This window comes from Somniosus microcephalus, chromosome 13 (genome assembly GCF_052327205.1).
Source record: "Somniosus microcephalus isolate GS21.2 chromosome 13, FLI_Smic_1.0, whole genome shotgun sequence".
NCBI lineage: Eukaryota > Metazoa > Chordata > Chondrichthyes > Squaliformes > Somniosidae > Somniosus > Somniosus microcephalus.
This window is the reverse complement of record NC_140999.1, coordinates 181,561,883-181,583,610: the sequence shown is the minus strand read 5'-3', so window position 1 is coordinate 181,583,610 and position 21,728 is coordinate 181,561,883. Positions and strand designations below refer to the sequence as shown.

The window sequence follows — 21,728 nt, the reverse complement described above, 5'->3', positions numbered from 1 at the left end:
GTCTTCTCAGTAGGACCGGCCCTGGGGACGTCAGCCATGGCGGTAGCGATGTCCCCGATGTGGACTTCCTTGGGAAGACAAACATTTTCTCATGGAGGGTGGCGTTAGTGGCAGTGCAGAGCAGTGACCGAATAGAGTGGAGCGCATCAGGGAGCACATCCTGCCAGCGGGAGGTTGGAAGGCCCCTAGACTTTAAGGCTAGCAGGGCGGCCTTCCAAACTGTCGCATTTTCTCTTTCCACCTGTCCGTTCCCCCGGGGGTTGTAACTGGTGGTCCTGCTTGTGGCAATACCCCTAGTTAGCAGGTACTGACGGAGTTCGTCGCTCATAAACGATGAGCCCCGGTCGCTATGGATATAGCTGGGGAAACCGAACAGGGTGAAGAGGTCGTTCAGACATTTAATGACCGTGGCACTGGTCATGTCCGGGCAGGGGATGGCGAACGGGAAACGGGAGTACTCATCAATAATATTGAGGAAGTACACATTGCGGTCGGAGGAGGGGAGAGGCCCTTTAAAATCAACGCTCAGGCGCTCGAAGGGGCGAGTGGCTTTTATCAGGTGGGCCCTGTCTGGTCTATAAAAGTGCGGTTTGCACTCAGCACAGACTTGGCAGTTCCTGGTCATGGTCCTGACCTCCTCAATAGAGTAAGGCAGGTTGCGGGCCTTGATGAAGTGGAAGAACCTGGTGACCCCCGGGTGGCAGAGGTCATTGTGGAGGGCCCGCAGTCTATCGATCTGCGCGCTGGCGCAGGTGCCACGCGATAGCGCATCCGGGGGTTCATTGAGCTTCCCGGGCCGGTACAAGATCTCGTAATTGTAGGTGGAAAGTTCGATTCTCCACCTCAAGATCTTGTCATTTTTAATTTTGCCCCTCTGCTTGTTGTTAAACATGAAAGCAACTGAACACTGGTCAGTGAGCAGGGTAAATCGTTTTCCGGCCAGGTAGTGCCTCCAATGACGCACAGCCTCCACAATCGCCTGGTACTCCTTCTCAACAGCGGAGTGTCTGGTCTCCGGGCCTTGGAGGGTTCGTGAAAAGAAGGCCACGGGTCTCCCCGCCTGATTGAGGGTAGCGGCCAGGGCAAAGTCGGACGCGTCGCTTTCCACCTGGAAGGGGATGGATTCGTCCACTGCGTGCATGGTGGCTTTGGCAATGTCCTCCTTGATACGGTGGAAGGCTAAGCGGGCCTCTGCCGTCAAGGGAAAAGAGGTGGACTTGATCAGCGGATGGACCTTGTCCGCATAGTAGGGGACCCACTGGGCGTAATAGGAGAAAAACCCTAGGCACCTCTTCAGGGCCTTGAGGCAGTGGGGCAGTGGGAGTTCCATAAGGGGACGCATCCGGTCGGGGTCGGGGCCGATGACTCCGTGTTCCACAACACAGCCAAGGATGGCGAGGCGGTTTGTGCGGAATATGCACTTCTCCTTGTTATATGTCAGGTTCAGGAGTTGGGCGGTGCGGAGGAATTTTTCGAGGTTTGCGTCATGGTCCTGCAAGTCACGGCCGCAGATGGTCACATTGTCCAGATATGGGAAAGTGGCCTGCAACGCATTTTGATCTACCATCCGGTCCATCTCCCTTTGGAAGACGGAGACCCCGTTGGTGACGCCAAAGGGAACCCTAAGGAAGTGGTAGAGGCGGCCGTTTGCCTCAAAGGCAGTATACTGGCAGTCCTCAGGGCGGATAGGGAGCTGGTGGTACGCTGATTTCAGGTCAATGGTCGAGAAGACGCGGTACTGCGCGATCTGGTTGACCATATCAGCTATGCGGGGGAGTGGGTAGGCGTCCAGCAGGATGTAGCGATTTATTGTCTGGCTGTAGTCGATGACCAGGCGCTGCTTCTCGCCGGTCTTAACGACCACAACCTGGGCTCGCCAGGGGCTGGTGCTGCCCTCAATAATCCCTTCCTTCAGGAGCCGCTCCACTTCGGTTTTAATGAAAACCCTGTCCCCGGCACTGTATCGCCTGCTCTTTGTGGCGATGGGCTTACAGTCGGGAGTGAGGTTAGCAAACAGTGGGGGGGGGGTAACTCTGAGTGTGGAGAGGTTGCACCTGGTGTGCGGCGGGCAATTTGGAAGCTGCTGGCTGCGGACTGTGAGTGGGGGTAGGGGTCCACCGTACGCCATCGTAACACTTTTAAGGTGGCACTGAAAATCTAACCCCAGCAGGACGGCAGCGCAGAGGTCGGGCAGGACCAGAAGTTTAAAATGATCGTACACAGTCCCGTCTACTACGAGTGTCAGCACGCAGTAGCCGCCGATGTCCACCGACTGGGACTCGGAGGCCATAGAAATCCGCTGGTGTGCAGGCAGGACTGGGAGAGAGCAACGCTGCACCGTGTCGGGGTGGATGAAGCTCTCTGTGCTCCCAGAGTCAAAAAGGCAGATTGTATTGTGACCATTTACCTTAATGTCCATTGTGGAACTGGCCAGCTGGTGCGGTCTCGCTTGGTCCAGTGTAACGGATGCCAGCGTAGGGGTCGGTGTGTCGCTGTGGGTATCAGATGAGGCGGTGTTGGGGGCCTGCTGCGTTCCGGCTGTCGTCCAAGATGGCGGCGTCCATGATCCCCATGTGGCTGGAGGCGTCCAAAATGGCTGCTGTACCGGTGGTTCGCACATGGCCGGGGAGGCCCAAGATGGCGGCCCGCATGGCCCACACGCGGTGCTGCTGGGGTTCGGGGTGGCTTTGGCCCTGCAGACGCTAGCGTAGTGTCCCTTCTTCCCGCAGCCCGAGCAGATCGCGTTTTTCGCCGGGCAGCGCGCTCTGGGGTGTTTTGCCTGGCCACAGAAGTAGCATTTCTGGCCTTGGGGCACTGCTGTCTGGCCTTGGGACACTGCTGCGGTAGTTGGGCCGTTGCTGGGGTGTGGCTGGGGTGGCACGGCGCTATGAGGCGGTCCTACCGTGTCCCAGGCTGTCATTCCCCGCAGCGTCCACGGTGCAGAGGAGTAGGCATCCATGCCCCGGTAGGCTGCATCCAATGATAGTGCGAGTTCGGAGGCCTTGTTGAGGTCGAGGTCACTCTGCTCCAACAGTCGCTGTCGGGTGTAATTGGATCTGTGGCCCGCTACAAAAGCGTCCCGGATAAGTTCCTCTGTGTACACGGCGGCCTTTACATCCTTACAACCACAGGCCCGGCCAAGCACAGACAGTGCCTGAAGGTATTCCACGGTCGATTCCCCAGGTTGTTGTTTACGACTCCCCAGAAGGTGCCTGGCGTACACTTCGTTCACTGGGCGCGTGTACTGGTCCTTGAGGAGCTTGATAGCGTCCGCGTACGAGGTCGCGTCTTGGATGACCGAGTACACTCGGTGGTTCACTTTGGAGGTCAGGACATCCAGTTTGTCCTCGTCTGATTTGATTGCTGCGGAGGCGGTCAGGAATTTTTCGAAACACTTAAGCCAGTGAGTAAACTTGGTGGATGAGTCCGCCTCCCGATGATCTAAGTCCAGGCATGCTGGTGTGAGGATCTTCTCCATTATAAAAATGTTGTTAATAAAATTGATGCGCTATCAATTACTCATAAAAGACTGAGAGTTAAGAGAGTAACTAAAGGCTTTTATTAACAAAAGAATGAAGGTCTGCCTCGAGTGGTCGACCGGTCCAGAAATACAAAGGGCTGGGGAGCAGTCACCTTTATACTAGGACTTGTGGGAGGAGTCAGCCGAGGCATGTCCAGGCATGTACACAGTGGAATACAAACAGTGGTTTACCACACCAACTGTCCTTAAATTCTCTCCCAGCTCCACCATCATCTTGTATAAGAACTGAGTGGGTGTTGACACCACTGTGTCAGCCAATGAGGTGGGGCGGGGCGGGTCTTACAGTAAACAGAACTCATGACCGAAACTACAGCAAAGTCTCCCGATAAAAGCAGGATTATTTCTCCAGCAAAATGCAATGAGTACAGGATAGTTACGTAATGCAAATTATGTGTGTAAAGTCAATCCCAGTCATTTACAGCAGTGTGGTTTCCAGGCGTGACTGAGGGACGAATTACCCAATCATCTCCATTCTAGCACTATATGCAGCCATATAAAGTAGCCTATATTCATCAACTAACTGTGGGCAATGCTATGGAGAATTTCCGAGTAGCATAACATTTTTAAACAGCAAATGAATATATACAGGGTCTTTCTCCATGGTCCCTTCTACAGCAGCTCTTCACATATTCTAAAAAGTAAACTGCAGTGTATCTACAAACCAGACTGGAACATTAGTTCCGTCATTGTGTATAATCACAAAATTCACAGAGAAACCTCCCTGGTACTTTTATAGTTTTATTTTAATTGCACTGTGCTGTAATTTCCCATAAATGTTTGACTTGCCCCAAAATAATAAATATCGACTTGGTTTAAGACATTGTGGAAAGTTACACCGCACAGGGTCTGGGATATAAGCCGTTCCCCAGTTGATGCCACTTCACCAAGAATCCCCTGTGGAAAAGAGAAACTGACACGTTGTCTCTGGTGGCGGAATAAAAAAGATATTGTGAGCTGGAGCTCTCTAGAAAATAGCAGCAGATGGCTGGTGATGTGGGGCAGTGGCTGCGGTTCATAAATAAATAACCAAAACCTATGTGCTTTTGGCTTCAGATCTTTTGCTACATGGCCGACTGATTTGGGCTCTCATGAGAATGGAAGGATGACGAGGGAGATCTTTCAGTGCGAGTTCCTGTGCAATAATTACCCAAATATTGCAATTATGTTTTGCTGAACTGTTTATAAAAAAAAAAAGCATTTATTAAAGCGGTTTTGCTGTGTTGGAGGTTTGGGACGGCACAATTAATAATATACATATATAGGATTGTGAGATTAAACTCGTTACTGTCCCACATCATTCTCAAAGCAGTGCTGTTCTGATATTTTAGTGCAGTTCAGCGGTGTGTTGATACGTTATTTGATATGTTACGCCATTTTAGCGTTTGTTTTAAGCAAAAGGATAGTAACTGATCAGCTGGTATGTAAATTAATAATAATACATCACGCATCAGTTCACATGTTCGGCAAATGGAACCTTCACTGCAACTGTGAAAACCACCCGCCAAGACTTACGTGACCTGTTTGGTCTGATAAAGCAGTTTTCAACTATACCAAGGACATGAGAAAGCATGAAACAAAAACAGAAAATGCTGGAAATACTCAGCAGGTCAGGCAGCATCTATGGAGAGAGAAACAGAATTAACGTTTCAGGTCGATGACTCTTCGTCAGAACTGGAAAAAGCTGGAGATGGAGCAGGTTTTTAAGCAAGTGCAGGGGCAGGGAAAGGGGGGAGGAGAGGAAAGAACAAAAGGGAAGGTCTGTGATAGGGTGGAAGGCAGGAGAGATTAAGAGACAAAAGGGATGATGGTGCAAGGCAAAAGGAGATGGTAATGGGACAAGTTAAGAAACAAAAGATGGCTGCAGATGAAGTGTGAATGGCGATGACAGCTGCCATGTGAGAGGAAAAAAATGGAAAAACAAGATGGGGCAGAGGTTATAGTCTGAATACATAGACACATAGAAGATAGGAGCAGGAGTAGGCCATTCGGCCCCTCGAGCCTGCTCCGCCATTCAATGCGATCATGGCTGATCATCCAAATTCAGTCTGAAATTGTTGAACTCGATGTTGAGTCCAGAAGGCTGTAAAGTGCCTAATCGAAAGATGAGGTGCTGTTCCTCGAGCTTACGTTGAGCTTCATTGGAACAGTGCAAGAGGCCGAGGACAGTGAGGTCAGAGTGGGAGTGGAGCGGAGAATTAAAGTGACAGGCGACTGGAAGCTCGGGGTCCCCCTTACGGACTGAACGGTGGTGTTCCGCAAAGCGATCACCCAATCTGCGTTTGGTCACCCCAATGCAGAGGAGACCACATCGTGAGCAGTGAATACAGTATGCTAAATTGCAAGAAGTACAAGTAAATCGCTGGTTCACCTGGAAGGGGCGTTTGGGGCCCTGGACAGTGGGAAGGGTGGAGGTAAAAAGGCACCATCATCCCTTTTGTCTCTTAATCCTCTCCTGCCTTCCACCCTATCACAGACCTTCCCTTTTGTTCTTTCCTCCCCTCCCCCCTTTCCCTGCCCCTACACTTGCTTAAAAACCTGTTCCATCTCCAGCTTTTTCCAGTTCTGACGAAGGGTCATCGACCTGAAACGTTAACTCTGTTTCTCTCTCTCCAGGGATGCTACCTGACCTGCTGAGTATTTCCAGCATTTTCTGTTTTTGTTTCAGATTTCCAGCATCCGCAGTATTTTGCTTTTACATAAGAAAGCATGATCGATGTACACAACTGAACTGTTGGACAACGGCTGTGTGTCATTTTGGAGCACTCTCACCTCTGGGTCAGAAGGTTGTGGGCTCAAACCACATAACCTGGGTCGGGGCTGGTAATCTAGGTTTACGGAGGGACTGGCGCGGTTTGTTTTGTCATCTTACTGGTGAGATATTAAACTGGTGTCCGTTTGTACTGGTGGGTGTTAACGATCCCCATTCGCTAGTTGAAGAGCAGGAAATTCTGGCCTGGCCAATGTTCTTCCCTCAATCATCATACATTAAAAAAAAACAACAGATTAACTGCTCATTTATCTCATTATTCTTTGTAGGACTGTTGCTGGTGCAGAATATCGGTCTCGTTGCCTCAATCATGGTCATTGCATTTGGAAAATAATTTTGTCTGTGACATTTTATTAATAATTATTAATTTGAAGTTTGTACATGTAGCAGCCGATCGGTTGCTCCCCTTTCTGGTGCGCCTAACCTTTTGCTTAATAGGAGAAACAAAATGGCCTGGCGAGCATGAGAATGCGCACTGCTCCATATCCCTTCAGTTTCCCTGCTGGAGCTGAGGTTCTGATGAAACAGGATTTCCTGATTACAGAGAAAGAAAGAACTTGCATTTATGTAGCGCCTTTCATGACTTCAGAACATCCCAAAGTGCTTTACGGCCAATTAAAACCGTTTGACGTGTAGCCACTGTTGTAATGTAGGAAACGCGGCAGCCAATTTACGCACAGCAAGCTCCCACAAACAGCAATGTGATAATGACCCGATAATCTGTTTTTAGTGATGTTGATTGAGGGATAGATATTGTTCGGGACACCGGGGAGAACTCCCCTGCTCATCATCAAAATCGTGCCATGGGATCTTTTAGATCCACCTGACCGGGCAGACAGGGCCTCGGTTTAACCTCTCATCCGAAAGACGGCACCTCTGACAGTGCAGCACCCTCTCGGTGCCAGCCTAGATTTTTGTGCTCGAGTCTCTGGAGTGGGACGATGAACCCACAACCTTTTGACTCGGAGGCGAGGGTGCTACCTACTGAGCCACAGCTAACACCATGAGGCCAGTTGATGAGCTGATAATAGTCGGATTTCAGGGGGCTTTGGGGCCTTGGCGAAGCAGCCACATTGTCGCCCTACAATTCATTCATGTACATCGCCTGTGGCTTCCTAACTGCTTTATCAGACCAAACAGGAAACATGTGTCTTGGCTGTTGAAGGTTACAGTCGCTATAAATGTTCCATTTGCCGAGCCTGTGAATTCAACCGGTCTCCTAACCATCTGTACGAGGGGCTTGTTGACTGAGTTTATTATGTGTCAGGCTCTCCATCTAATTTTTAGTTTTGTTTGGTGAATTTTTGAGTTCGTCAAGGTGAAGGATGCTAACATTGGGGAATGGAGCACTTTCCATTTCAGGCGCTCAGTATCAGCGTCAAGCACACTCTGAGGTTAAGTGTAACACAATCAGATGCAGAATAAAACTCCCTCTACTCTGCTCCCGACAACATATCCCAGGCCTAACCCCAGAATAGCATATCCTACCGCATCAGTACGACAGTTTTTCCATTTCCCCCACCAGCCATTCTGTGGCCTTTCTGAATAAGCTTGCCAATTAGTGCTGAATAAGGGACTGTTTTTACTGTGGGCCCTTACCCACCAGGATCTGGAATGAGATCACCCAAACTCATTTCACATAGCGATCAAACACAGGCCACTTTCATCCCATGAGTCTAGCCCGGAATTGAACCCAGTTGGAAAAGAACAGTGCGCTAACCCACAGCACCAACCGACCCCCTCACTCTTGTTTTTATACTGTGTATAATGGGGATGTTGTACCTTTTTGATTTAGTTGAGTAAAATGCAGGGACATTTTTAATTGGTTCAATGGCTCCGTTGCAATGCTGTCTTTGATTTGCACCTAACTGGGTTTCCCCTGGGCTCTTGCTCTGCGATCGTTAGTTACTGGAAATTGGTGTTTTATTAAAGACTAATCCTCAACATTACTCAGAATTACTGGTATAAGGCCAGTTAGTGCTATTCGGGTCACCAACCCTCCAGGATTGCCCTGGTGTCTCCAGGAATTAAAGATTAATCTCCAGGACACTGCTGTGAGCAACACCCGGGAGAAAAATCATAGGGTCAATAAAAAATAAAATGGTGGGGTTTTTTTTAAATTTTCTTTGAACACTTATTTATTAGTTATAAAAATATTGGAGATGGAAGAAAGGGCTGTTTGACTGGCAAGGCAGGATGGTTGGAGGTGCAAGGTCATGTGAAGAAACCTCCAGCAGTTTATCCAACTCAATTGGTGACCCTCAGTGCTGTCCAGCTCTTGGGTGAATTCTGACTGTTGGAATCTAGGGGTGGAGGCAAGGGATAGATTGACATTTACCAAGTTGACTACCAATTCCACGGAAACCACTTTGTTTTCACAAAGTTCATGTGCCAGACTTAGAAATTAGACAACACGAAGGAAAATATTTATACTGTGTTTGCCACAAATTAATAACCAATTGGTGCAGAATGGCTTAAACAGTAACAGACATATCCTGACTTGGCAATGCTCACTGCTTTTTTTTAATGTCCCTCTGTCATACTACTTTCGGCTACAACCAACAGATGGCCAACCATAATTACACCACAAAGGCAAAATAGTTTTCCTGTTAATGTGCTATGGGGAACACCACAACTCCCAGTCTAGAATCAAACCTTAGCTAGTTTATAAGAACCATAATTTCAAACAAGATGGCCATCAGTTATTAACAGCTCCAGCGTAGCTTTCGTCAGCTTCTAAACATTCTTCTTCCAATGTTTTCATTTCCTGGATGTGCATAAAGAACATCTCCTTACCGATTTCCAGCATGGCCTTAAAAAAAAAAAATTAAAAAAAATGCATCCATAATGTTAACAAATTTCCTGTAAGTCTATTTGTGGTTTGTGCGTGATAGAAGCATGACAGGCTGCTGAGATTTATGGTGGGATTTAACAAGCTCTCCTCTTCAATTCTTGCTCAGGGATCACGCAGGAGAAAATTGACCAAACCCGCACAGCGACAGAGCAGCAAATGACCGTAGACATCAGAGAGGCAGTTCAGGCCGGCACTGATCTGAATGCAAGAGACGCGCAGGGAGCCACCTTGGTAAGTAGGGTTGTCACGATCCGGGTCTACTTCAAGACCTGCCCTGCTATTTGGGTGAATCAGAACGCAGCGTTTTACAAATGTACCGGTTAAGGTGAAGCTCACCGCAGCATTGTGTGGAGTTCATTTTATCCTTACAATTAGGGGAATGAAAGCAGCCAAAGATGGGGGCAAGCACGCCTGAGCCTGATGGCCTTATCTCATCCTCAATCCGTAAACCTAACGCAAGCATTGTCAACATGATGTGCTGTTAAGGGAGGTTGGCCTAGATTGGAGAAGGTACCCTGACCTTGAAGACGCAACCTGATATTCAGTTCCATTATTTTGCTTGATATTGAAATCAGGGTAAAGGGTTTGTGGTTGCCTGGATCTGTTTTGTCATTGTTTTTGGAAAATGTTCACCACATTAGCCTTCTTTCATATATATCTCCTCCCTCGCCTCTCTGGAATAAATACCATCTATCCCAGGGGTATGTGTTTGATTTGAGCCCATTAACAACTTACAGGAAACTCTCGATTTACCGGCACCTAAATAACCGGAAATCTCTGTTAACCGGCAAAATTCAGAAGTAGGTTCAGGTAAGTTTTACTTCATATTAGTGGCCGTTCCTGGATCTGTGGCTGTGTAACCGGGGTTCCTGCACTTGTTGCTAAGCAACAGGCACGCTTGGTCTGTGGCCGGGGTTCCTGCGCCTGTTGCTAAGCAACAGGGAAGCCTGAATTTGTTGCTGTGTACGGAGCTCTCATACCTTTTACTAGACCTCTCTGTAATCCGGACTTTTTGATAAACCGGCACCACGCCGGTCCCGTCGGTGCTGGATAAAAAAGAGTTTCCTGTACATTGTTTTCATATCCAACATTATTTCTGAGATTAATTATCTGACATTGACTTTTTAAGTATCTGACATTGATTCTTTAGATACTTCAGTTGATATTAATTCTGAGATTAATTATCTGACATTGCTACTTAGGGAGGACATGTTGCTCATGTTCTCCCTTGTGAATACCAGGAGCAAATAATCATTCAGAATGTTAACTAGCTTACACTCGGCCTATGCCTCAGCCCCCATATGCATGTTTTTAAAGCTCTCCCCTCTGTTTGGCTCTGGTTGGCTGTTGTTCAGAGGGTAACTGATTGGAGATGATTCTAGTTCAGTGGTGTTGGGGACTGAGATTTGCAGGTGTTCTGTGTTGTCGGGGTTGAGAAGATCGCGGATGTTACCTTTAGATCAGCGCTGTTAAAGATACTGGTGCCTGCAGCCGACTTTCTGTTTTTCAAAGCCCTTCTGCAAATGAAGTACGTGCTTTAAAGCAGCCTTCAGTCATGAAGGTTAGCTCAGTGCAGACACGGATTGAAACATCTTGAAAACATGAGGCTTCAACAGCTATGAGGACAGCAAAGCACAGAGCATGCTTCAATATAATAAATCCCAGTGCTTATCAATTTGTCTTAAGTGCACGTTTTGTCCCGTGGTTCGACTCTGTTGGTGACTTAATACCACATGTAGAGTCGCACAACAAAAGCTTGCATTAATAGGATCAGAGAGAGAGAGAGAGGGGGAATGGGGGTCAGGGGGAGGGAAATGGGGTCAGAGAGAGGGGGAGCCCCAGAGGGCTGTGGATGCTCAGTCGTTGAGTATATTCAAGGCTGAGATCGATATATTTTTGGGCACTAAGGGAATCAAGGGATATGGGGATAGGGCGGGAAAGTGGAGTTGAGGTCGATGATCAGCCACGATCTCATTGAATGGCGGAGCAGGCTTGAGGGGCCGAATGGCCGACTCCTGCTCCTATTTCTTATGTTCTTATTTTCTTATATAGCGCCTTTAACATAGTAAAACATCCCAAGGCATGCAAGCCCTCTCATTCGCATACACAACTCCCCTACTGTTGGGTATTTTCTTTCCGTGGGGAGATCGTGTGGTGAGACTTCTCTTGAGAAACTGCAGTTGATATTAATTGTCATCCTGTTGTTGATTTGTAGGTCACTGACCAGTTTGTGTAAGGTTATCTTGTGTGTCTCTCCCTCAGCTACATGTAGTCGCCGCCAACGGTTACTGCACAGTTGCTGAGTTGCTGCTCGAACACGGGGCCATGGTAAACACGAAGGACCATGACGGCTGGGAACCGCTGCATGCAGCCGCCTGCTGGGGGCAGGTCAGTGTCACTCTACAGCTTGAGACACCAGTACATTGTGTGTGCACAGGCGCATTGCTTATAAAGAAGAGAAAAGAAAGACTTGCATTTATACAGCGCCTTTCACGACCCCATGATGTCCCAAAGCGCTTTACAGACAATGAAGTACTTTTTGAAGTGTAAGTCACTGTTCTAATGTAGGAAATGCAGCAGTCAATTTGCGCATAGCAAGCTCCCACAAACAGCAATGCGATAATGACGGGATAATCTGTTTAAGTGATGTTGGTTGAGGGATAAATATTGGCCAGGACACCGGGGAGAACTCCCCAGCTCTTCTTCGAAATAGTGGCCATGGGATCTTTTACGTCCACCTGAGAGGGGCAGACGGGGCCTCGGTTTAACGTCACAGCCGAAAGACGGCACCTCCGACAGTGCAGCACTCCCTCAGCACTGCACTGGGAGTGTCGGCCTAGATTTTGTGCTCAAATCTCTGGCGTGGAACTTGAACCCACAATCTTCTGACTCAGACTTACTAATATATTCTAAATACTTCTGTGCCACCTTCAGTCAGAAACACTTCAAACCAAGAGGCCTTTAATTGTATCCCTGGACGATTAATGCTCCAAATAACTAGAGAATTTTGCAACTTAATTAAAGAACTAACCTAGTTATGCCAGAACAGCTGGAAAAAAATAGGTTAGTTTCCCCAAATACAGTGGCAGCATATCATCATATGCAGTTTGTTGTACAATCATCACAGTATTTATATATAATATAATATATAATATAATATATATATAAAACTAATCAGCAGGGGCCTAGTTTTGAATAACTTTCAATGAGTTCTACTCAGCAAACGTCTTTACTATGTGTTCAGCTGCATTCAGTGAGAACACACCCCTTTAAGCGCCACACTTGGATCAGGAGACCAGTGAAAGTGAATAAGATGTAGTTTGTCACAGTGCAATTCCACAGGGCATTGGTGAGACCACACCTGGAGTACTGTGTACAGTATTGGTCTCCTTATTTAAGGAAGGATGTAAATGCGTTGGAAGCAGTCCAGAGAAGGTTTACGAGACTAATACCTGGAATGGGCGGGTTGTCTTATGAGGAAAGGTTGGACAGGCTAGGCTTGTATCCGCTGGAGTTTAGAAGAGTAAGAGGTGACTTGATTGAAACATATAAGATCCTGAGGGGTCTGGACAGGGTGGATGTGGAGAGGATGTTTCCTCTTGTGGGAGAATCTAGAACTAGGGGTCACTGTTTAAAAATAAGGGGTCGCCCATTTAAGACAGAGATGAGGAGAAATTTTTTCTCACAGAGGGTCGTGAGTCTTTGGAACTCTTCCTCAGAGGGCAGTGGAAACAGAGGTCTTTGAATATTTTTACGGCAGAGGTGGATAGATTCTTGATAAGCAAGGGGGGGGTGGTGAAAGGTTATCGGGGGTAGGCGGGAAGGTGGAGTAATCGGATCAGCCATGATCTTATTGAATGGCGGAGCAGACTCGAGGGGCCGAGTGGCCTACTCCTGCTCCTAATTCGTATGTCTCTTACGGTGAGAATGATGCCAGTCGGGTTTGTCCTAGGACAGTGGCAGCATGGTATATTGAGCTTTGGAGTGGCAGGACACATATAGGAGGCTGAGATTCTGATGCACTGAGTTCCTGATCTGGGCAGAAGGTGGCAAAAGGCAGCCCGTTACTGAGCATGTGTAGCATAGCACTGTTAGATGGTCAACCACTAGTTTCCTACCTGCATGTCCTCTGAGGCAGTGAATCTGGATGATGGGCAGCACTGTAATTTTCCCAAACTGGGTCACCGAGTCTGAGTGACGGGCAATCCTGGGAACTGTAACTCATGGTTTCTTGGTAAAGCCAAGTGCTCGCGAGTTACTAAGACTCCTCTCATTAGCAATATTATTAATAAAGCTTCATTGAGAGATGTTGCATGTCTGTTGTATCGGCAGCCCATCCACCACCTTAAACATCCACTCCCTCCACCACTGGTGCGTAACGTGTCTGCAGTGTGTACCAGCTACAGGATGCACTGCAACAACTCACCAAGGCTTCTTCAACAGCACCTCCAAAACCTGCGACCTACACCACTTATTAGGACAAGGGCAGTGGATGCATGAGAACACATACCATCTCGACTTGGAGATATAGCGGCCGTTCCTTCATTGTCGCTGGGTCAAAATCCTGGAACTCCCTACCTAAGCATTGTGGGAGCATCTTCACCACGCAGACTGCAGCGGTTCAAGAAGGCGGCTCACAACCACCTTCTCAAGAGCAACTAGGGATGGGCAATAAATGCTGGCCAGCAACGCCCACAACCAAAAGAATGAATATTTAAATAAAATACGTTCTGGTTACAGTTTAAAGTGCTAATGATACAATGCAGACATTTGCAGAGCTATACTCTTATGCTGTAATACTAATTACAGTGTTACACATCAGGAAGAGGCTGTTGCTGTGGTTTGTGTCTGATTTCAAACCTGCCGTAATACTGCTTTGTGTGTAATGTGTAGGGACTCCCTCCTCTGGTAAAACCCAGCAAGGACAGATTTCCTGGAACATATGTTGGCACTGATAAAGAGCAAGCAGGCATTGGATTCCCCCCAGCACCATAATTGATCTCGTCGCCTTTGTGAATTTGGAAAAGACAAGTGTTCATTTGTGCCTTTTTGACAGATAAAAGTAATCAGTTAAAGAAAAAGAAAGTCTTAGAGCGCCCTTCACGACATCCCAAAGCGCTTTACAGCCAATTAAATACTTTTGAAGTGTAGTCACTGTTGGAATGTAGGAAACGCAGCAGCCAATTTGCGCACAGCAAGATCCCTCAAACAGCAATGTGATAATGACCAGATAATCTGTTTTAGTGATGTTGATTGAGGGATAAATATTGGCCAGGCCAGGACATAAGGGATAAATCCTCTGCTCTTTGAAATAGTGGCCACGGGATCTTTTACATCCACCTGAGAGGGGCAGACGGGGCCTCGGTTTTAATGTCTCATCTGAAAGACGGCGCCTCCAACAGTGCAGCACTCCCTCAGCACTGCACTGGAGTGTCAGCCTAGATTTTTGTGCTCAAGTCTCTGGAGTGGGACTATGAACCCACAACCTTCTGACTCTGAGGCGAGTGTGCTACCAACTGAGCCATGACTGATGCTCAATTAGTCATATTCACTTACATGTCAAATAAAAATAAATTCTTGATAACAGAACTTGAGTATAAAATTCAAACAAACCAAATCATTTTTCATTCACGCTCATTGATTTTCCTTTTTTTTTTACTGGGGTTAAAGGAGAGGATGTCTGTGCCAGTGATTTCTGTCCAGCCACTGCACTTATGTCTGTCTTGAGGAACACAATACAAGGAGAGCCTAAAATGGGCTCCTTTTATAGTGGCTGTGATTTATAACTATTAACAGAACAGTCAAAATGTGATAAGTGTGGCAATGCCTAAGGAGAGAGAAAACCTCATGCCTTTTCACGCCATCCGGAAAGGTAGCTGAACAGTTCTGTTTTGAAGAGTTGAGATGGAGGAAGGATGGCCTTTCTTTGTTATCCTACTGTCAAAACGCAAACATTTTGTTTCCTTTTCTTCATAGATGCAAATCGCAGAACTGCTGACAGCGCACGGCGCGAGTCTCAACGCCAAGACGCACCTGAAAGAAACGCCAATTGGTTAGTCACAGATGTAAGGTTGCCGCCATTTGCCTTGCCCAACAAGGAGCAGGTTAAGGCTGGGGCAGGGAGAGGGACCATAGCTTGAACTCTCATGTTTCCATAGGAATGAAGGACTTGCTCGACGAAAAAAGATCAGGATCCATCTAGTTCACCTTCTCACCAAACCTGGTAGTCGCATGATACACTGAGAATGGAGTTGTTGATTAATCATAGCAATCAATCCCTTCTGTTGACAATTCTTTGAAAATATCAATAACTTCTCTGTTACATTTTTGGGTCTTTTCTGCCCTCCTTGTTTTAGATACTTCAGCTTTTGTATTTTAGATCATAGTGCTTCTCACACCCTTGCGATTATCTTTATTGGCCCTGCTTTTTAGATAAGTTCTGGTAATGTGCCCAGGATAACAAACAGAAAACCTTGCTTTAAAATTTTCTTCAGCTATTTAATCTATCCTGTGCCTCCACAGGATCTTTCTGAAGCCTACAAATGGTGCAGAACATCAAAACATAGGGCCTAATTTCAGACTTAATTGAGTGAATTTGTTGAACAAAAGATGAGCAAATGAATAAATAATACATATTTATTTACAGTAGATATATTAAAGTTTACTATCTCTGTAACCTCCTCCAGCCCTACAAGCCTTCGAGATCTCTGCGCTCTTCCAATTCTGGCCTCTTGCGCATCCCCGATTTTAATCGCTCCACCATTGATGGTCGTGCTTTCAGCTGCCTGGGCCCTAAGCTCTGGAATTCCCGCCCTAAACCTCTCTACCTCTCTCTCCTCTTTTAAAATGCTCCTTAAAACCTACCTCTTTGATCAAGCTTTTGGTCATTTGTCCTGATATCTAGTTTTTTTGGCTCAGTGTCAGACATGTTTTATATTGATATCGCTCTTGTTAAGCGCCTTGGGACTTTTATGACGTTAAATGCGCTATATAAATGTAAGTTGTTGTTGTTGAAAACAATGAATGTTTGCAATTTCTATGCTAAACTATTATTTTTTAGTTAACCTTTATGTACGTAGTTATTCCTTCCTATTTATAATCTTACATCTGTGGGAGCCAGCTGGCCTGATATGTCTCTTTGAAAGCTCCAAACGAACTCAATGATTTGAACAGTCCACACTCAAAAATAATCCCCCAGCAGTTATGGAGTTGAATAACCATCAGCTAATTTTAAATTAACTGCTGGTCATACACATTTTTCTTTTTTTTAAATTCGTTTATGGGATGTGGGCATCGCTGGCAAGGCCAGCATTTATTGCCCATCCCTTGTTGCCCTTGAGAAGATGGTGGTGGTGAGCCGCCTTCTTGAACCGCTGCAGTCCGTGTGGCGAAGGTACTCCCACAGTGCTGTTAGGGAGGGAGTTTGACCCAGCGACGATGAAGAAACAGCAATAAATTTCCAAGTCAGGTTAAGTGTGTGACTTGGAGGGGAACTTGGAGGTGGTGGTGTTCCCATGCGCCTGCTGCCCTTGCCCTTCTAGGTGGTAGAGGTCGGGGGTTTGAGAGGTGCTGTTGAAGAAGCCTTGGCGAGTTGCTACAGTGCATCTTGTAGACGGTACACACGGCAGCCACAGTGCACCAGTGGTGGAGGGCGTGAATGTTTATAACTATGCAAACCACACTATGCTCTTTTTTGAATATGGCTAGGCTCCTCCCTCTAGCCTGTAGCCTCGGAAAGAATGAGAAAATTCTTCGCGACATTTGTTTTGAATTAGAATAGGGACATGATTTTGAATGCAGCTGGTTTTGTTATTGAGCGATTTGCACGACTAACAAGGGGGAGAAAAAGGTTTTTCTTTTCTCTTTTTTAAGAAAAAACTGGCTTCTTGTGTCTGGACAACATGTTAAAGATTTCAAGACAGGCCACTGAAAAACTGGATTGTCCAGTTCAAAACCAGGCAGGCAAACCCTGCACAGATGGCTCATTGATTGAAAAGTCCCGACACCCACAGTTTACAGGAATTTCTTTCCTATTATTTCGTATCTTAGAACTGCAATCTGTTCTCAAATTAAATATCAATGGGCAGATTGAATGGAGCCACCTCTTTATACTGTCGTGGCTTCAGCAACCTGTCTTTCTGTGAATATTACCAGAGGAGTAGCCTTGGAGGAGTTTGCTCTGTACAATGGTTGAACTAACATCAACAGAGATACAGCAATTAAACGGGCGGGTGGGGGTGCGGAATGCTTCTGTTTTTTGAACCTTGTACGTCAATCAAGTGCTGTTACATTATTGCAATGCCATGAAGTCCCAACAGCCCGGTTTTGCGCAATCAACAATGCTTCCATGTATAAATCACTGAAAGAAAGAACTTGCATTTATATAGCACCTTTCATGATCTCAGGACGTCCCAAAGCGCTTTACAGCCAATTTGCGCACGGCAAGGTCCCACAAACAGCATTGAGATAAATGACCAGATACAGGAAACTCTTTTTTATCCGGCACCGACGGGACCGGCGTGGTGCCGGTTGATCAAAAATTCCGGATTACAGAGAGGTATACTTACCAACGTACGAGAGCCCCGTACACGGCCACAGGTGCAGGAGCCCCGGTTACACGGCACTTGTGCAGGAGTCCCGGTTACACGGCCACAGGTGCAGGAGCCCCGGTTACACGGCACTTGTGCAGGAGTCCCGGTTACACGGCCACAGATCCAGGAGTCCCTGTTCCATGGCCACTAATATATAGTAAAACTTACCTGAACCTACTCCTGAATTTTGCCGGTTAAGAGAGATTTCCGGATGTTTAGGTGTCGGTTAAAAGAGAGTTTCCTGTAATCTGTTTTAGTGATGTTGGTTGAGGGATAAATATTGGCCCCAGGTCACCGGGGATAAGTCCCATTGCTCTTTTTCGAAATAGTGCCGGGGGATCTTTTAAATCCACCTGAGAGGGCGGACGGGGCCTCGGTTTAACGTCTCATCCGATAAATGACACATCCCTTGGCACTGCACTAGAGTGCCAGCCTAGATTTTTATGCTCAAGTCTCTGGCGTGGAACTTGAACCCATAATCTTTTGACTCAGAGGCGAGAGTGCTACCAACTGAGTCACGGCTGACTCTTGACTTGCTTCATTCCGAAGACAGCATAGATCATTTCATTGCTTCTGCAGTCCCCATGCACCCAATTGACCCCCAACAGGCTTGCAGGAAACTCGCCACAGAAGCCACCGTCCTCAATGTCCCTTTTGAAAAACAATTTAAAAAAAATTAACACCCAAGTCTTTTCTGATGGCTTTCAGACTTTTCTGGATATTTATGTATATTTTAAGAAAACCTTGGTTTAAAACGTGAATGCTGGAAATTACTGAATGTTGCTCTCCCAGGATTTCAGTATCATTGAGTAATATTGCAAAAGGGTCTTTCATACTATTGAGCTCAGTAACTCCTCCCAGCCAGTTCCCTTGATGAAAGCAGCACTTAACTGTTTAAACAAAAGTCTTCAAAAATATGCAGAAATATAATGGACAAAATCTGAAAGATAAAAAAAGACTTGCATTTATATAGCGCCTTTCACTACCTCACAACATCCAAAAGAACTTTGCAGCCATTGAAGTATTTTTGAAGTGCAGTCACTGTTCTAAGGTAGGAAATGCGGCAGCCAATTTGCGCACAGCAAGGCCCCACAAACAGCAATGTGATAATGACCAGATAATCTGTTTCAGTGATGTTGGTTGAGGGATAAATATTAGCCACGATACCCTAACTCCCTAACTAGGACACCCTAACTCCCGTGCTCTTCTTCAAAATAGTGCCATAGGATCTTTTACGTCCACCTGAGAGGGCAGACGGGGCCTCAGTTTAACGTCTCATCCGAAAGACGGCACCTCCGACAGTGCAGCACTGCACTGGAGGGATCAGCCTAGATTTTTGTGCTCAAATCTCTGGAGTGGGGACTCGAACCCACAACCTTCTGACTCAGAGGCAAGAGTGCTGCCCACTGAGCCATGGCGCAGGTAGAAAGGAGAACTTTTGAGATAAGCCTTTAAATGGTCCAGGGCTGTGCTTTCCTGGTCTGAACTGGGCTCACGTTACTTTTCCATTGCAGATCTCTGTGACGATGAGGAGTTCAAAGTTTTTCTTCGACAGCTCAAGCACAAACATGAAAGCATCCTGAAGTCGCAGGGCAAGCACAAGTCATCTCTAAGCCGGAGAACCTCTAGTGCTGGGAGCCGAGGGTCAGTATATGTGCGCCTTTTAATGAAAACTTTTATTCACTGCAGGGCTCAGTCAGATAATTAAACTGCACGTTGCCTTCTAAGAAAGTCAGTTTTTTGGGGTTCTTGGATTTTCCCCTTTCCTGGGCCCCAGTTTGTCCTTATTTATTTTATGAAAATGGCCCTGAGTTACGTCGATTGCTAGTGGTGAACAACCACTAGTCTTCAATCCCTAATCGTCTTGATCAAGATGGATCCTCCCAAAGGAAGAGAGAAATGGTGGATGATCTCTTGCGCCTCCTAATGGCACTGAGAGAGCCATTGGTTTAGGGGAACACAAGAACAGCCAAAGACAAGATACAGAAGTTAGGCTTACCTAAGCTCGTCACTCTGGTCGTTCTAGCTCTCAGCCGAGCAACTGCGTTTTGACCACCTTTAAATCCCATACTCTACTACTTTCCCATACACATTATTCCAGGCATTTATCACGCAATGCATCTTTTTTTATTCGTTCATGGGATGTGGGCATTTCTGGCAAGGCCAGCATTTATTGCCCATCCCTAATTGCCCTCGAGTCCTTCAGTCCATGTGGCTTTAATTCCCTCTGTGCGCTAATTTTTAACACATTGGTTAACACGTTCGTTTATGTCTCTGCTATGTTAATGCAATTGTTGGCCTGTTTATTTTGAATGGGATAATAGCCCAAACAGGAATTTTTTTTTTTTTTTAATTAATTCACGGGATGTGGGCATCACTGGCAAGGCCAGCATTTATTGCCCATTCCTAATTGCCCTTGAGAAGGTGGTGGTGAGCCGTCTCTTGAACCGCTGCAGTCCGTGTGGTGAAGGTGCTCCCACAGTGCTGTTCGGGAGGGAGTTCCAGGATTTTGACGATGAAGGATCGGCGATATACTTCCAAGTCAGGATGTTGTGTGACTTGGAGGGAAACTTGGAGGTGGTGGTGTTCCATGAGGAAATTGCTTAAGAACACAAGAAACATAAGAAATAGGAGCAGGAGTCGGCCAATCGGCCCCTCGAGCCTGCTCCGCCATTCAATAAGATCATGGCTGATCTGATCCTAACCTCAAATCTACTTTCACTCTCCATCCCACCCGAACCCATGTGATCTCCCGGGAGAGGCGAAAAACCAGATAAAAAACCCAATGTGCCAATTTGGGAGAAAAAATCTGGGAAATTCTTCTCCGACCCATCTAGGCGATCGAAACTCATCCAGGAGATCACTTGTATGTGGGTTTTTAATCAGTTTTCTGGTCCCTTTAATCGACCCTATTTTACAGTAATGTTCAGGATTTAACTTAGCAATATTCAGGTTTTACTTTGTCATACCTGAGGGAGGGTGAATGGTATTTTTAATGGTTTTGCTCCCTCTTTAAATTATGCGTCTCCCTTTTGTTCAAATTGTGTCCCCTTGGAAAATCCTTGACTGAGACAACAGGGCTCCAGCACTCTGTTAAATCAGCTGCCAGATTGTATGTCAAAAGCAGCCTGAGGATGATGTCCCACCCTCCTTCCTGCAGCCAAGCAACTGGCCTCCCCTCCTGTCAAGTTGGCAGTGCTGTGGGGACAGGCTGATGCCTTTCCGCTCTGTGATGCCACACTGCGTCCGATTTTTCCTTTTAAATGATCTCTCGCTGTCGCATTAATTTTATTTTTTAATTGTCAGCCGTGGCTCAGTGGGTAGCACCCTCGCACCCAGAATCAGAAGGTTGTGGGTTCTCGAGTCCCACTCCAGAGACTTGAGCAGAAAAATCGAGGCTGAGGGAGCACACTGCACTGTCGGACGAGACGTTAAACCGAGGCTCCTTCTGACCCATCGGTCGGGTGTTAACGATTCCATGGCATTATTCAAAGAAGAGCAGGGAAGTTCTTCCCGGTGTCCTGGGCCAATATATACCCCTCGACCAACATCAGTAAAACAGAGGATCTGATCATTAACTCATTGCTGGATGTGGGATCTTGCTGCGCGTAAATTGGCTGCTTCGTTTTTTCATTGGCTGCAAAGCGCTTTGGGACGTCCTGAGGTTGTGGAAATGCAAGCATTTCTTCTTCTTTAATTTAATTTATTTTCCCCAAGTTCCATGGGTGGCGGAAGTCCTCTTGACGCATCACTCGAGGAGACATTCAGTGAGTTTGGATGCTGAGCAGTGAGGGACACGACAATTAGCCTCGACCCCAGACTGCAGAAAGGGAGGGGAAGATAGGCAGCCAGTGTTCCTGATCCTCGTCAATCCCTGATGACCTGTCCTGGGACAATGTGCACGGGTGGACGTCAAGTGAGGACGAGATTTAGCTTGGCTGTGATGCTTCTCATGGTCAACCAGCTTCCCAACAC

General features: G+C 46.7%; 1 protein-coding gene across 2 annotated transcripts in view; it reads left to right on the top strand.

The window, feature by feature from the left end:
• LOC147108835 (protein phosphatase 1 regulatory inhibitor subunit 16B-like) overlaps positions 1-21,728 on the top strand; it is a 155,084-nt gene that overhangs the window by 124,250 nt on the left and 9,106 nt on the right. For both annotated transcript variants that reach the window (XM_086005727.1, XM_086005726.1), the window contains exons 6-9: positions 9,269-9,393; positions 11,425-11,550; positions 15,139-15,214; positions 19,268-19,397. In XM_086005727.1, the coding sequence (XP_085861853.1) occupies positions 9,269-9,393; positions 11,425-11,550; positions 15,139-15,214; positions 19,268-19,397 (457 nt within the window). The remainder of the gene's footprint in view (positions 1-9,268; positions 9,394-11,424; positions 11,551-15,138; positions 15,215-19,267; positions 19,398-21,728) is intronic.